At 37.9% G+C, this 16,443-nt stretch overlaps 1 protein-coding gene across 7 annotated transcripts in view; it reads left to right on the top strand.

Moving 5' to 3' along the window:
* Window positions 1-16,443, top strand: part of znf827 (zinc finger protein 827) — a 100,974-nt gene that overhangs the window by 69,670 nt on the left and 14,861 nt on the right. For all 7 annotated transcript variants that reach the window (XM_015018248.1, XM_015018258.1, XM_015018243.1 and 4 more), the window contains exons 6-9: window positions 4,540-4,782; window positions 9,095-9,149; window positions 9,295-9,395; window positions 14,581-14,718. In XM_015018248.1, the coding sequence (XP_014873734.1) occupies window positions 4,540-4,782; window positions 9,095-9,149; window positions 9,295-9,395; window positions 14,581-14,718 (537 nt within the window). The remainder of the gene's footprint in view (window positions 1-4,539; window positions 4,783-9,094; window positions 9,150-9,294; window positions 9,396-14,580; window positions 14,719-16,443) is intronic.

Genomic DNA, 16,443 nt, shown 5'->3' with positions numbered 1-16,443 from the left:
TTTGGACGTCACATTTCTGCTTTACTTCCACCCATTCCCGAGGCTATTGCTCACATTTACAAAAGTTTCGACTAAAACGGAAAGACTTTTATTAACTCTGACTGAAGCTGTCAGAGTTATTAAAACAACTGGCAAGAAACTGATTTAAAGAGATCTAATAATATACAGATTATTTTGTTCAGTTATTTTATCTCCTCAGATATGCTGAACATAAAATAACTAAAAACAAAATAATATTTAAGACTATCACATATAGACACGATGAGTTTCATTGATAAAAAATGTACACAATTCAACAAGTTTCCATATCTCTGCGCTGCATTTCAAATATTAATGCTACAGACTCTGGTATAAAGAATAATAATATATGTTGTGTTATGGCATAAATAAATTACTATTTGGTGCATGCCCTGTTTTTTGGGTCATGATTCCCCACAGGTAAAATACAACGGCAAAAAGAAACAAATTTACAGGCCAAACACAGGTTTCACATCTTATACTAACCCTCAACAGGAACAGGTAAGTTAACTTTTCTTATTAGAATAGTTGTTTATCTAGCATCTAGTGTTGTCTAGTGGCGTATGGATTACAAACACTCAGGGTTGCAAGTAGCTGTTGAAAATTTAGCGTAAAATCAAATATGGAAAGTAAATATACAAACTTAAAGCAAAATTAACTATATAATTTTCTTATAATAGAAACTATTAAGACAACTCAAAGTATGTAAGTCTTTCAATACCTAAGTTATTATAGTAAGTAGAACCTTGTTTTTCCAACGACTTGTACTGAAAAGCTGACTTTGCTGCACCCAAATCAGCTTTTCCCTAACTTATTAAACTAAGCTAAATGCAGCGAGCATTTTGAATGTTTTATCACTTAAAATGTATTTCTTCAAATGACTCCAAGAGAAACTGAAAACTGCATATATTTATTTGGATACAATCAACATGCAAAACAGTCTTTAGATGTGGATTTATGATGAACAGCACTCCTTTCCAAAAACCAAATAAAACAATTCTGACTACTTCATTTCCTTGATTTTAGTTTTTTTGTTGTTTTCTCCTTTTAACTTAACGATTTTGGCTCACTGGCCCCCTGCATTAAAACTTGCATTTTGATGTGTGTTTTTTATGACTTTTACTAGAAACTGAGGCAATAGTACATGCAAGGCAGCGCTTCTGCACTGAAGGGGCTGACACATACTGTACATGCACACAGACTAAACGCTGCTTTTTATGGCTGCAGAACATTAGGTCATGACCCGAGCCAAAGAGCCATATCTACTATTAGTGTGGGAGTGAGGGGCTATATTTAAATGTTTTTTACTTTGTGACAGGTAGACGTTTCCTCTGGCCTGCTGTGACGCTTCCAGTGTCTGTGTTTCCTCTCTTCGCAGAGGAAACATTAGTTGCTGCATATTCTGTCCGTCACATGTGTGATTTTTTTTTTTTTTGTGTGTGTGCAGAGCAGCCGCCGCTGCTGTTAAAGCTGTGATCTACTGATGGAAGCTCGCGTGTCCCTTGGTTGACCCTTACAGTGCAGTCCAACCCCCACTCCCCCACTCTACTTCTCCATCAGCCTCTCCTAGGTTACTCGGCCAACTCAAGCCACCTGATTAAAGGATTAGTGAGGCTGATGGTTGTCAGTGTCCACCCCCCCATGCTGGTTGCTACCAATAACCCAGACACCTGGCTCTGAGGGATGAAGAAAGAGGGGGTGGGGGGATGGTTGTGCTTTAATTCAACCCTATAAGCAGTCAAATAAACAAGCGCATTGATTAAGTAGATTCTTTTCCGGCCAAACGGGTTCAGCGCTTCTGTCTTGAGTTATCAAGCAAACGAGGAGAGAATGCAGTCAAGGCAGGGGTTGAAATAAGGTTTCTGGTTTCTATCCTCCCCACCCCCCTCTAACCTTCCCTCACCCTTCCCAGTGCTCCCAGTGACCTGCCAAATTCATACATCCCATAATCGCGCCGAGTCGCGACACCAGCCGCGGTCTATGTTCTGCTGTTGTTTGTCAGAGTTCTGCAGCTCCATGAAACAGTGTTTGTCTTGTTACACTTTCTTATACTTTTTAAATATTTCACATCATCAGACTAATTCTAATATCAGACAACAATAACCTGAGTAAACATTTTTAAAATGTTTTCAAATTACTCCCTTGTCAAAGATTTTTTGGGTTTATTTACATTAATGAAGCCCAATCCTGATTACAGTTTTAAAGCCTGATCTACCTGTTCAAATTATTATATAAACGTATGATCATTGCTGGATATGACATTTAATATTATTGTGCCATTATTGTTGTTTTTTTATATAAAAATCCCATTCTCACCTGTGTTGACACTGCACAAAAACCACTGAAGGAAACGACAGAAAACCCTCTAAAGAAGTCACTGAGCTCAACTTCCCGCTTTGTAAAATGTGAACAAAAATGGAGTGGTGACAGATTTTACCTGTTGTGGGATTTCTCTTATGTCGTTGACAGAACACCACGAGCCATTTCTCCTGCTAGTACTACACTCCTGCATTTGTTTTGGTTGTATTTACCCAGCATGCCCTGCGCTATAGTCCATTTCCTGCTTTTGGAGGGGTCTCCGATCTGCTTGCCATTCACATATACACTCGAACTGCACCAGACGATTAGGACTTTCTAGGCAAGTGAATTAGAGTTATATTAATTCAGACCAAACTGATTTGAATGCACCATAAGTTGATAACAAGTTCACCTCTGAATGGCTTTAAAAACACATTGTTTCAGAGTGGCCTAGTCAAAGTCTGGATTTGCTGTGCGACCTTAAAATATCTCTTCAAGCTTTAAAACCCTTTTCTCTTCAACCTGTTATCCCCCTATAGGGGGAAGTCAGATTACCTGTGTGTTATGGAAGAATTATCTGAAATGTTTATGTGGCAAAAAAGTCAAAACAGAAGAAATCTGTAATTTTCCGGCACTGAATATTTTTTGGATATCTCCAGGTGGATCTAGCCGGGGTTCTGCAGACGAGACCGAGACGTTCCTGAAAACTGCCGTTTTATTTTTGGCTCGCACACAGTTTGAACTTGTGAGGGAATTAAAGCAACGGCTTGTTCTCACCTTTTGCGCCACTGTTTTTGTGAGCTAGGAAACGATAATAAAAAAAACAATTTTCAGTTGAATAAACAGATTTGTTGCCCCTTTGTTAACATTCAAAGTGTTTTACTGCCTTTCCTGTTTGCTTCAGTGAACCCACATGAGCTGCTGGATCGCTCCTCCAAGCAACAGCGTGACCTCTCGGTGCACTCCTGCCCTAATAATCACCCCGCTACATGCTAGCTGACTCCGCTCCAGCTCTGAAGGGAAACCGCTGGTTTAGGATTTATTTGGATTGTAGAATTTCTGCCCTTTTTTAAAAAAAACTTTTCATCTTTTAGCTTAGCAGATTGAGTCAGACTTCCTATTTAGTTTAATTTTTAATAAATCTTGGCTAAATAAACAGTTTGGAATGGGAATTAATCTCCCTCTATATGCTTTGATCAATTTGATGGATCTACAAATATATTTTGCTTCCTATAGTTCTGATTCTTGGAGAGTGAATAGATTAGTTATATCTATTTTTAAACTGTAGACTTATAAGTAGATTCGTGTAAAGAAAATAGAAAAATTGACAGATTTTATTTGTATTATTGTTCCCAAGTTTTGTAGTTTACACTTTGGGGGAAAAAGGTCATTGTTGCTAGTAAACCTGCAAAGGACAAAGGAAACGTAGAAGTATTTTTCTAGTCAGAATGAGTCATAATACAGCTGAGTGGCACATATATGCAACGCTGGGGGGAGAAAGCATTACTGCATGTTACCCTGAACACACCATCCCCAGGGTGAGACCTGTTATTGGCAGCACCAGGAAATGGGAAGGTTGAAATTATCTTCAGCAAGATTTCTTTTTCCCATCTGGTTGGAGTTCAGCCCGATTAGAAGTCAAACAGTTAAAAATGTGGCCAACAGAACAGAAAACAATTGATGATTTAGTTATTGCCCTTTTTTTCTTTTAGTAAGGCAACAAACAGTCCAAAGCCCTTTTCATGCTTTGGATCTTTTCTTTTTTTTAAAAAAAAGATCCAGCAGATTAGCTGTTTATTATGGAGCAGGTAAAACTAATAAAAAATCACAATAAACTCATTTTGACCATGTTAATTTAAATAATTTCCTTGCTTCCCAGTAGTTAAGATTTTCCAGTTTTGGACTCTGCCCTACACGTTCCTCAGAATGTTAAGCTCAGCACTATAACTGACGGCACACTTGCTTTCCCTTTTTATTTGTGTTTAAAATTTTTATTGGTGTTCTTATTGCTTTGTAATTACTTTATGTCTTTCATAAAAGTGTGTTTGCAGAATCATTTCATTGTGTTCAGGAGCCAAAAACAGAAGCTGCATTCATTTCATAATCCATAAAAAGCTGAAAGATTGATTGTTGCCATTTTATTTGAGAAAGACGAGCTTTTCAGAAAGTCTCCAGGATTTAAAAGAATATTGTTCTGACCAGGAGTTGCTGTCTTCTCTCTAGAGAACAGCAAAGATGCCCAGTACCAGAAGGTGAAGGTAAAGGCCGAGCCCATGGAGGTGGACCCACCCCCTGCAGAACGTACCCCGCCTGCCTCCCACCTGCTGACCTTCAGCACTTTAGGGGCGAGTGAGAAGAACGAGCCAATGAGCAACCTCCCAGAGACGTTGGCCTGCCCCCAGAAAGACCTCTTCTCCCAAGACATATCGGTCAAAATGGCTTCAGAGCTGCTGTTTAAACTGTCAGGTACGCTCCCTCTCAGGACACAAACACTGTCACATATCATCCACACACACATGAAGAGGGTCAAAAAATCTGACTTTAATCTCAGAATACTGAATGACACCAAATCTAGTCTTCAGACTCAAATATACCAAGTAAATACAACCCAGACTTTCAGAGAGGATAAAGTGTAGGTTTGCAAATCTTACAACAAAGAATTAACAGTTATGTGATTATTTGCCTTTGCTAACAAGATAAATGACATACAGCCGAGAATGTGTAGTCATTTATTTAGATTTGGACATAGATGAATACAGAATTGACTAATTCTGAGATTAAAGTACAACATGCAAATCTGATGGAAAAAGTTCCTATCATCTGATAGAAGGTCTGTCAACATGTAATCATTTGAGACGTTTAGTAAGATCCAAGTCAACTTGACATGAGGGGAGGAACTACTTTTGTCGTCTTTAGTGCAACAGATCAAAATTTATAAAAACGATGCACTCATTGACTTTTTCCGATATCGATACAGATATCGAAGGTTTAGCATCAGCCGATACCGATCTGATACAGAGGAACAGTGCTGAGTTGACTTAAAAATGTCACAGACATAAATGTACTGAGTTACAAGTTTGAATTATAAGTTTATTTGATAACTACACACCACTACAGCACACTTAGATACACCAATACCTTTGCAAGCTTGGTCAAACATGTAAAAGCACCTTTAATTTGTTCAGTCTGCGCAATTAGGAGTATAACAGCCAATGTAAAATAAATGATAAAGAAACATAAACTCATAAAAGTAATGGGTTGGCTGCATGCCTAACATCTAAAAATAAACTATAACAAGCCTTCTTTCAAATGGTTCAGAAAATGCAATTATGAACTCTAATGATAATGTAAAATAAATAAATATAGCATGACCTCACTCGGAGAACAAAGCATAAAATTAGGCTGAATAGATTTGCCCTTATGGATCGGGCACATTGTCACCAATACCCGATCTAGAATGTTTTTCAATATTGGGACCAATATAGCTGTTAACATTGAATTGGTGCCTCTCTACTCTAGAAAGTGTAGTAAGAGTTGGGGTGTATTTATCGTCCCTTAGAGAGAGAAAAGACAAGTCTGTGTGTGGCCGAGGCTTCTTTCTGTCCGTCTGCTTTCTGTCACTTAAATCCAGCTTTTTATTTTGTTTGTTTTTACATATATTCACACGTTGACAATTTTTCTTTCCCACATCGTCTTTTACGCATACCTTTACACGCTCGCACCAGGCCCCACGGGAATCGGCGTCTGCACAAATTCCCGCTCTCCTCAGTCTCTCTCTCTCTCTCTTTCTTTCTCTCTTTCTCTCTCTCTTCTCTCCCCTGACTTGTTTTCAGACATGCCGGCTCAAGCACACTTGGCTGCACATGTCCCCCTCCTCTTCTCCACCCTGCCACCCCTTCCTCATCACTTCCCCTCTCTCCCTCCCCTTTACATTTCTCCTGTGCGGCATCTCCATGGCAACGTGAAAAGAGACCTCTGTCCTTGGCGAACAGTGTGGCGGAGCGGGGCGTTTCGGGTACGGGGGTGGTTGTGGCGTTTTGTAAAGGCGGCAGCGGGGTGAAGGGTGAGGGTGGTGGGGGGGGGCTCATACAGCTTGCCCACCCAGGGAGGCCAGGGCATCGTCGGCCCTGGCAGCAGCGACCGCCACCCTCTCAGAAGTTGTTTTGAACGTCGAGGGGGGGCTGGAACAGAGTGGGCTGCTGTCACACAATGAGCAATCAATATGAATTACCCAGAGCAGTAGGACCTCAGAGACGCATCAGCAGCAAGGTCGCTGTGAACACTGAGATGATTGCAGCTTTGAAATTCACATCAGTACGTCGCCTTGAAACTCACACGTAAGTCTTCGCTCTCACTCATTTAGTGGATTGGCCTTTATTTCTGGACACGGGGAACTACACGCTCTGAGCTCTGGATCTGGCTGCTTTCACCTCCTTTTTGTTTTTTACACCACTGTTGAAAAGTTGCCAAAAACTCAAGTCTCTGTGTGTTTGAAACTTTTTTTAGGCATGCGTGCAAGATTTCAGTACATTTGAGGTGTGCGGTACAGCATATATCCTCTGAGAAAAGAAAATTATCAATCTTACCACGCAATTATTGATTCAATACTGATACTGACTTGGTATTATCAATGTATCGGATCGATCTGTCCACCTCTGCTGTGCAAGTGTGTATTTGAAACTTTTAGCATTATTTAAACACAACAATAGTCTTTTCCAGCTTCCCATCAGACGGTTTTTTGAAACTAACTGTAACTGCCTGACGACTAAGAGAAGCAGCTTGGTCATGCATTGCTGTTTCTTGCTGATGTCGTTTATTTATGAGCGTACCAGAAACACGGAAATTCAAATAGAAAGCAGATAGAAAGCAATTAATTGCATTAAACTTTAAAATCTATGTATTTAATTAATTAACCCTTATTTTCCGATGAAGATCCCAAAATAAAAATCACATAAAATCCCAACATAATACTGTCTCAGTTGGATTTTGGTCTGAAATTTGACTGGACCATTCTGACACACAATTCTGTTTCGATCTTAACCTTTTGATCTTTTACAGCCTCGTTTTACAGCCGGTTAACGAGATTTCCTCCAGGATTGAACTATCCTGGCAGAATATGGTTCTGGCTCTCTTCCAGAATTGACACTTCATATTTTTATGTGTAAAAACATTTGAAAGCCATTCCTTACACTTCACAATTCTTAACTACTTTATGTTGGTTTGTCACTTTAAATCCCAATAAAAAACATGGAGTTTTTGTGGTTGGAATGTAATAACTTCGAAAGGTATGAATATTTTTGCGGGTACTGTGTCGTTGAAACCCTTCCAATTATTCTTTTGTGTGAGAGAAGTAATATTAGGTGTGTTACTTATGGTGTCTTTACTCATGTCAGCAGTTGATGGATGAATCCATCACAATGTGCAGCCGCGTCAACGCCATTAATCTTAACATCACTAAGCTGAGTCAGCAAAAAAAAAAAATCTTTTTTTGTAAGTTAGGAAAATGAAAGACGAACTGCTGGACCAAAAATTGCCATAAATGAAATGTTAAATATTTCACAGTTACTTTTCTTTAGTCATAACTGAGTTTTAAATAGTCGACTTTAGTCCTGGTTCAACTCCTTTTAGTTGGTCTTTAGTGCGGCCATAATGCCTGTGAAATCATCATGTGTGCTTCCACTGAATAAAGTAAAGATTTTACAGATCACTAACTTTTCCAACAGATCTCTGTTCAGTGAAGAATCACCTACCTGAGGTTGGACCAATGTTTCTGGATTAAATGGCTGCAATAATTGTCACAGTTTTCAAACTAACAGCATCTGTTCAAACGCAAACCGAATCAATATCATTTTAAATTTAGCTCATGCAGGGGTGTCCAAACTGCAGCTGGGGGCCACTTGCTGGCCGGTTTTACTCAGGCCCTAAACTTACAACAAATTCAGAATCCTTTTTTTGTTTCTATCTGTATCCTGCACATGTTGAACATTTTTAAGGCTTAAGAATCCTCTAAAAATCATCCCAAGTAAGAAACCAACTTTAAATCAGATCTTTCAGCTGCAGCTTGTCACAAATCAGTTTCCATTTCTTTTCCTGAATGAATACAAATAATCAAATGTAACATTTTGACCGAAGAAATGTCGATCAGCACCAGTTAGGTGAAAACATTTTGAATTTGGTATGAATTTTATAAAAAGCTATTAGCAGAAAAACTTTGCATACAATAGATGAACTGAGGAGGTTTTATCTCTCAGGTTTCATGCTGAGTCTTTGCTGTTTGATGAAAAGATGACTGCAATTAATTTTTGACACGTCTTTATTTGTCCACAAATAAATCCACTTTGCTCATTTTTTTAAAAGCTCACAGCAGACCGTATGCAGTCAGGGTCAGCTACAAGGACTGGACTGAAAGGAGTGGAAAACACCTGAGGGAAAAACTTGAAAAGACCTTCAGGAAGTCTGGAGAAATATTGGTTTTGAAAAAATCTTAAAAATAAAAACTGGCTTATTTTTAAGGATGAAAACAAGAACTGAGAAATGTAAAGAAATGAAGCGTGGTTTGATCACTTTTATCATGTTTGTCATGTTTTCAGTAAAGATCTGTTGACAGCAGCTGACATGAACTTGAAAGAGTCTGAATCCTCACAGCTGCTGCAGATTTTCCCTTTAAATTTAAAGTCCTCATCTAACATCTGCCGTGAAAACACAAAGAAACAGATGTATTTGGTATGAATAATGTTACATTGACTCTGCTGATGAGTTTGTATTCTCTTCTTTCCAGAAAAAGTAAGCAAAGCCAACAACCACAAAGACAGCAACATGGTGGGAATAAATAGGTAGGTCAGTTTCTCTATAAATACTCTGTTTTTATTTGTGCTTTTTAAATGGCCAGTGATAGTTGGAGTGCGACTGAAACCTGTGGGTGTTTTTTAGTGGCTGTGTAAGTGTTGGTAACATCGGCGCTGCTTCTCTCTGTTCCAGTTCATTCCTGGACGAGTGCTTCAGACAATCACCCTTTAACTCGCGCTCCAAGAGCTCGTCCCCCGCAGAGGCCAGTTCCTCCACCAGGGCGCCGTTCCACGGTGAGGAAATGTTACTGTGTAGTGCTCAAAATCACAGCAGTCCAACATCATTAACCAGATCAATCAATGCGTTTCTGTAGAAATTACACTTGGAAACAGCAAATTATTCGCCAGCTCATTTTTATGTTTAAAAGTGACAAGAGATTAAAAAACCTACAAAGAGGTTTCGTGCAGGTTCTTGGGTTCCTTGAAAAGGCTTGACTTTTAATTAGGTGTTTTCAAGGTTTAGAAAGTTCTTGATTTCTGTAAAGTGTTTGATATTCAAACTTCATTGTTTTGTAATGAATTGCAACCTGATGCTTAGCTGAATGGCTAAATTTGGAAAAAGTTGTTTACAGTTGAAGCCAGATATAAACCAGAACATTTTTTGCCACTGTTTGAAATTAAATCAGACTAAACTTTTCTTGTTTTAAGTCTGTTAGAATTACCAAAATTATTTCTATTTGCTTAATGCCAGAACATGTTTAGAGATTAATTTGTAATCATTTCTTGGTATGTTGTGCTTTCCTGCATGTAATTTGAGCAGGAAAGTCTTTTACCTTTTCACAACTGGTTTTTATTGTTTCCATGTAATGAATATTTTTTATTCCTAATGGCTCAATGACTTATTGATCTGCGTAACTGAAGTAAAGGTTGTCTTATGTTTTATATGTTCAGCAAAGTTATTTAAATGTGGGGAATTTTTGTTAAATTAGTGTTTGGTTTGTGTGAAACTTTTGAAACTGTTCATCAGATGAACCTAAAAGTAGTTACAGTAGACTGTGAGGCATGGTGGGTGAGGTGTCATGATATGGGCATGTTTCTCACACTATGGAGACGTACTTATGTAACTCATACCAGGGATAATGAGGGCTCTGACTGAAGGCTAACAACTCAACTCAACATTGATGATAATATTCACTTTTCTGACTTTCTGCAGAGCAAATAATTACTACACATCTCTATGTTTTGATTTGGAGTAAAATGTGCAGAAAATGTATTTATAAATTTGATTTATTATTAGAGTTTTGAGCTCTACAAAGTGTTTGAAACACTTTTTTAAAAATAAAAATAAAAGCAGATTTTTATGAAATGTATTATGTTGGTGTCACTAACAGGTAAGCGTTCATTAATCCAGAGGCTCAAATAAAATAAAAAACACTCTTTCAAAGTTGGGTAAGTTTTAAACAGAAGTCCCTAAATCCCAGATGTAGCTCTGACATACTTCATAATGCAGTGATACTCTGATTCCACACACACAAACTGTATTTGCACATTTTTGGAGCTCTGTTTTTTATATACATATAAATTTAAACTGAGGTTAGGGCCCTCTACCTTGAGTTGGCCTTTCTGAAGCCCGGAGTGTCCACCTGCCCGCCCGACTCCTTCTCATCCCTGGCATCTCTCAGCTTCCCTTGGTGTGTCTTTGACAGTGAGGGATCCAGAGGTTAATTAGCTTGTGCCAGTTTCCTCTGTCCCTCTGCCAGTTAATGAAAATCTGATTGGCTTCTGGGTGTCAACAGTGTCCTGAAAGTTAATTCGTCCAGGCCTTTCCCCTGTGAGTTTAAGCCTTACATCCAGCCTCTGCTGCTTTCTGCTTTATCACCTCTGTTCTGCTTTGCAGATTTTTCTGTCTCCAAGTTCGATTTCCTCACTTTTTTTATTTCTTCTTTATCCAAATATTGGAGCATCGATCAGATATAATGTAATGAAATAACAGTTGTAATCACATATACTTACCCAACTGCCTTGGTAAAAGTCCTGGGATCCCCCCCAATACTTGTTTGAAAACAACTTAACATCTTAAAATGTAGCAAACTGCATCAATTTTAAATTCATACAAACTCAGATGTAGCAAAAAGAATAAAAAATATGGTGGACAAACACTGCCTAATTAAAACATTACAGAAATTAATAAAGAAAATTAATTCTGAATATTCTGCTCCAATTAATTAACCTCTAAAAAAATATTTTAAAATTATGAGAATAAAATGAGACCTTTAAATGTTAATTGATAAGAAATACATTAGGAAATATTAAATAAAAAAATTTCAAGAATTATAGAAATAAGCTGAATATTGAATATGTGGATTAATGATAAAACCAAAAAAATCTATCAAAACTCAATTATATTGCATAAAAATATTTAAGTGAAAATGAATTCTTAGAGAAATTTAAATGACAAGTCAATTGTCACTTGTAATGAATCAAATGTCTGAATTAAAATATTGCCACATAAATTTGAAATATTTTTTTTCCTCATTTTGGCAGTGTCAGTCCTCCACATAGATTCAAAATTAAACTGCAAAATGAATAAATAAAACAAGTGAAAATAAATTTCTACCAAGAAATTTAAATGAAAAATCAGTTTAAATTACTTTTAATAAATCAAATGTCCAAATTAAAATTATTTTTTCACATTTTTGTAATTTTTAAATATATTTAGTCCTAATTTTGGCAGTCTTAGCCCTCCGTAAACAAGTTTTTCCGTTCAAACAGAAATTAATGATTTCATCAGGGTCCATGTGATGCTCACAGTTTCCCCTCTTCCAGCCTGGATTTAGCTCGCTCCTTCATTTCTTGTTTGCGTCTCTCCTCTCGGCTCTAACAACACTAATTAAGCCGTTAACCACTTCAAGGCCATCCACTTTAATTGGCTTAATCATGAGTGTATTTGCTGGGTCATGGCTTTGGGTCTCTGCAGTCTGACTTCTGAGACCCTTGAGTGACCGACCCTTCCTCCTGCTTCTCCTCCGAATCAGGACACTTAATTCTCTTCTGCTTCTTCGACTTCAACCACAAATCCTTTAAGTTTGGACTAAAAGCTGAGTGTGAAATCAACTCACTTCGGTTGGATTTTATCTCATGCAGGAAGTCTGATAATGAAATATAATAATCTCACCTGTCACTACTTTTTCTCAAATTTGTACATTTGCATTACCCTCTCTCTATAAGTTTTATTGGCAAAGATGTGCACAGAAAAAAATTGCTCTCAAATGCTTCAAAATTTAATTCATTCATCTTGAGATGTTTAAAAGCTCAAATTTAAACTACTCTTATAGTCATTAATCATTGAATATCCTAATGATTAATTATTATGCTTCATTATGACTCTAATGATTTCTACCCCATGCCTCCATTGATGTTAGCTTACTTTACAAAAGATTGAACCAAAAACTCTCCTGGAGATTAAAGTGTAAAATAAACGATGAAAATGTGGATAAATATCTTGTGTATTTAGTACAGTCATAAATATGGTGCCAGTTTCTTATCCAAAGCTTGTGAAAACTCTTTTAGAGTACATGCCTTCATGTATCATGAGGACATGTTAAATAAAAATCCAGTGACTTCTACCAGAAAATATAAAATGAGTCGTTATGAACCTTTCAGAAGGATAAGGATTCAAACTCAGACAAAAATCAACCTTCAGTCACGGCCAACCGAGCCCTCAGGCTTTAATCCTGTAGATAAACTGTGGGTGAGCTGAACAAAGGTGATGGTCAGGGATCTTTTTCTCTGTACAATGAGGCTCTACAACATGTTTATAAGTAATTAAGCACCTCTGATTGCAGTAAAAATAGATATTTCTAAACATGACATTTTTTTAAAGATAAGATATAAAGTTTAAAAGGGTTTAAAACTTTTCTTCAGCTTCAGATCATTTAGTTTGGGGGGAAAATATTAAAAATAAGAAATATAAACAGGGCAGTAAAGTAAAATCTCTTGATTCTTTACTTAAAGAAAAACAACAGATTATTTGGAAAATTGCATCTTTTTTTCTTGTTTTGCTTTTTCAAGAAGTCCATAAAAGCTGCTCTGACACAAATGAAAACAACGATCCAAATTGCACACAGCACGACAAAGCTGGTTTGCATTTTGGGGGTCAAAGAGGAAGTTAATATCTGACACACAGAGGAAAAATGCTCAAGGTTGCTTGAGTCAGTGCAACAGCAGCTGAACGTCTTCTCACACCACCATCTGTTCTTTAGGGACTCGCCACAAAGTCTTCCCCCTGCATGCCTGGAAAAAAAAAGAAAAAGATATTTGCTTTCTCTTCCCGAAGTTTTCAGAGCTGTATAAATACCACATCATTTGTCACCAGTGGAACACACACAGGTTTTCTTCCATAATCTCATACAGGCGCAGCTCAAGGCCAAACTGTGCAGCCTGAACAATGCACTCTGGGAATAAAGTCTTCATTTACTCTATGGAGGTTGAACAGCACAATGGAGGAAAAAATACTGCATGTTTTCTTTACTTCAGCTCTTTAAAAGCACCATCTCTGTTTTTGAGTTGGCATACGGTGAAAAGGAGCCGCAGAGGTGTACTTACCATCAGAGGCTTCAGAGAAAAGGACTCCTGTTTGATGTTGACATTAAGAATGCGTTTAAGCGGCATCCCTCCTGTAGGTTAGATAAGGAGCGTCGTTTAGACGGCGGCAGGCAGCTTTCAGAGGGTTGGGTTCACGGCTGAACGAGAAGTGAATGAAACCTTAGAGAATGACGACTATTCTGAATATTTAAACAGAACAGTAATCCAATTTGGGTCTCAACGACTTCTAAAAACAGCTCAAGTGCTTAAATAAGCCACACAGCCATTTTTATGGCAATAAGCTAATGTTTTTAGGTGTCTGGAAAATGTGTAATTTTCAAAAACTTCACTGGCTGTCACCTAGTAAACTTAGCTGAGTTCCAGTACTTTTGGTCAGTTGGTTTTACCGCTGTATGCACTGTACAATGGCTGTTGGAAAAGACAGTTGTTTGGATGTTGGCTTACCATTCAGAAACCACTTGCTGCATTCTTGTTGATTGTGCAGGAGACGCCACTTCTGTTTTTCAAAGTTGTATAAATGTGCATCAGTTTGCAGCCATTTTCACATTTAAAGTGACAAGAGGCCCTAAAACAGTTCATAGGCAGAACTGAGGAGACTAAGATCTCATTATCTGAGAATGACTTTGTGCAAAAAAGTAATGAATATATTTTTATGTTGCCTGCAGACGTATCCTAACCTGTTCAAGGACGCATAAAAGGTCACTTAAGTGAAAATGTTTGAAAACCATTTATTCTTTTCCTTATAGTGATGTGCTACTTTAGTTTTGTTTTATAACATTAAATCTGTTAAATACTTTTAAGCTTGGGGTTGTAATGTGACAAAAATGCGCAACATTTCAAGGCAGTGAGTGATGGAAATGTGTCTTTGTTTCAGATTCTGAGAAGGACGACGGCGAGCCAGGAAACGGCCTCGCCCAGTGGAAGCTACACGAGCAGCTCTTCCCCTGTCCCGTCTGCGGGAAGGTGTTCGGCAGGCAGCAGACCCTGTCCAGACACCTGTCGCTCCACACAGGTAAACCACACGCTCACACACAGAAGCTTGGTCTCATTTATAGGGCTGAAACGATTAATCAGATTAATCGTTATTTTTCAAATAGCTAACTAATTTAGGAATGGATTAATCGTTAACAGGACTGTACAGACTCTAAAAATGCCATTTTGCTGAATGTACAACACAATAAGAGTGATAATTAAGTCAGAAGTGTAAAAAACATATATATTTTGCATTTAAAAAAAAAAGAAAGAAAATTGTTAGTGAATCTGTTTTACCCAGAGCTCAAGTATCATAGATTTAACTTCACCTGGTCCAAATTCTGTTAAATATATAAAAAAAAATCTAAGCACCCTTTGCTAATCGGTTATTAATCAGTTAATCCAAAAAAATAATCAACAGGCTGGTCATAAACTGTGTTGTTAGTTTTTTTTAGCTGCAGATGCATACTTTGCTACATTTAATCAAGTGTTCAGAAAAGGGACGTTGTTACGTTGTACATAATAAAATGTGTATTTCTTATTTACAAATTATTCATATTTGTGTTTTTAATGTATTTATAACATTGTATATTAAAACCTTAAATGGTTAAATAAAATTTGCAAAATGTGCCTTTTTTTATCTGATTAATCGGCAGACTAATCGATTAATCGTCAGAATAATTGATAAAATAATCGTTATTTGCAGCCGGACTTCTCTTATTTCCTTTAATGCATAAATGTTGTTTGTGGCGCCCGCTGTAAATAGATAAGGTTGACCGGACTAGATTACCCTTCCTCGAAAAAGATTACTACCGTGATTAGTCTCTCTGGGAAAACTGCCGTCTAATTACCCGGCTTGAAGGATGCTGCACACACTTATGGTCCAACTGGTCTTCTCCATCCGTTTCTCTGTCCTACACACACACGCATACACACACACTCACACACACACACACACACACAATAGAGGCTTGGGAGGCTTCCTCACTCCCTGGTGACCTGATTACTCTGCGTTTTCTCCATTGATCCGTTCAACCCCATCCCTGTCTTCCACTGTCCCACTCTCTGTCCTCGTTAGTTACAAGAATCTAATAATAATCCCACCTTCCCGGTTTTATTTAAAGGCACATTTCCTCTGGACTCCAGATAAATGGAGCCTTTTTGGGACACCACAGCTCACAAGTTGAGGCTTGTGTACCAAATGCCCCCCAAACAACCGAACATGCTCACACATTTAGGGTACACACACACACACACACACATACACACCATCTGAGAGTGTTGGCTGCGAACAGCTTGGCCACACCACAGAGAGCAGAAGCAGGGGCATATGTCACTGTGATGGTCTTTTTGGTTTCCCCGGCGACATAAAGGTTGCCTGGCTTCATGTCCTTGGGGCAAATGGGTTGAGAGTTAGTGTTTGTGTTTTTGTTGAGGGGGGGAGTAGACGTGTTGTTATGCTAATTTGTTTTTGCATAACAGGAAACGTGTTTCTGCAGATCTTCTATACTGCTTATAAATTGAACAGAGGTTTACATACACCGAATAGAGACACGTCCATCTTTTTTCCTAACTGTTTTGAAGTGAAATCAGACCAAACATCTCCTGTTTTAGGTTAGTTAGAATCACCAAAATTATTTCTATTTGCTGAATGCTACAATAATAAAATAATATTTGAGATTTATTTTTTAATGTTTTCAAGATCAAAAGTTTACATAAAGAATTATTACTGTCCCTTTAAACAATAAGGGGAGGCCCAGATGAT

This window comes from Poecilia latipinna, unplaced genomic scaffold (assembly GCF_001443285.1).
Source record: "Poecilia latipinna isolate Pla-1442-1.1 unplaced genomic scaffold, P_latipinna-1.0 Scaffold78, whole genome shotgun sequence".
Taxonomy (NCBI): domain Eukaryota; kingdom Metazoa; phylum Chordata; class Actinopteri; order Cyprinodontiformes; family Poeciliidae; genus Poecilia; species Poecilia latipinna.
Note: the sequence above shows the minus strand (reverse complement) of the source record. Positions and strands in the feature narration are given on the sequence as shown.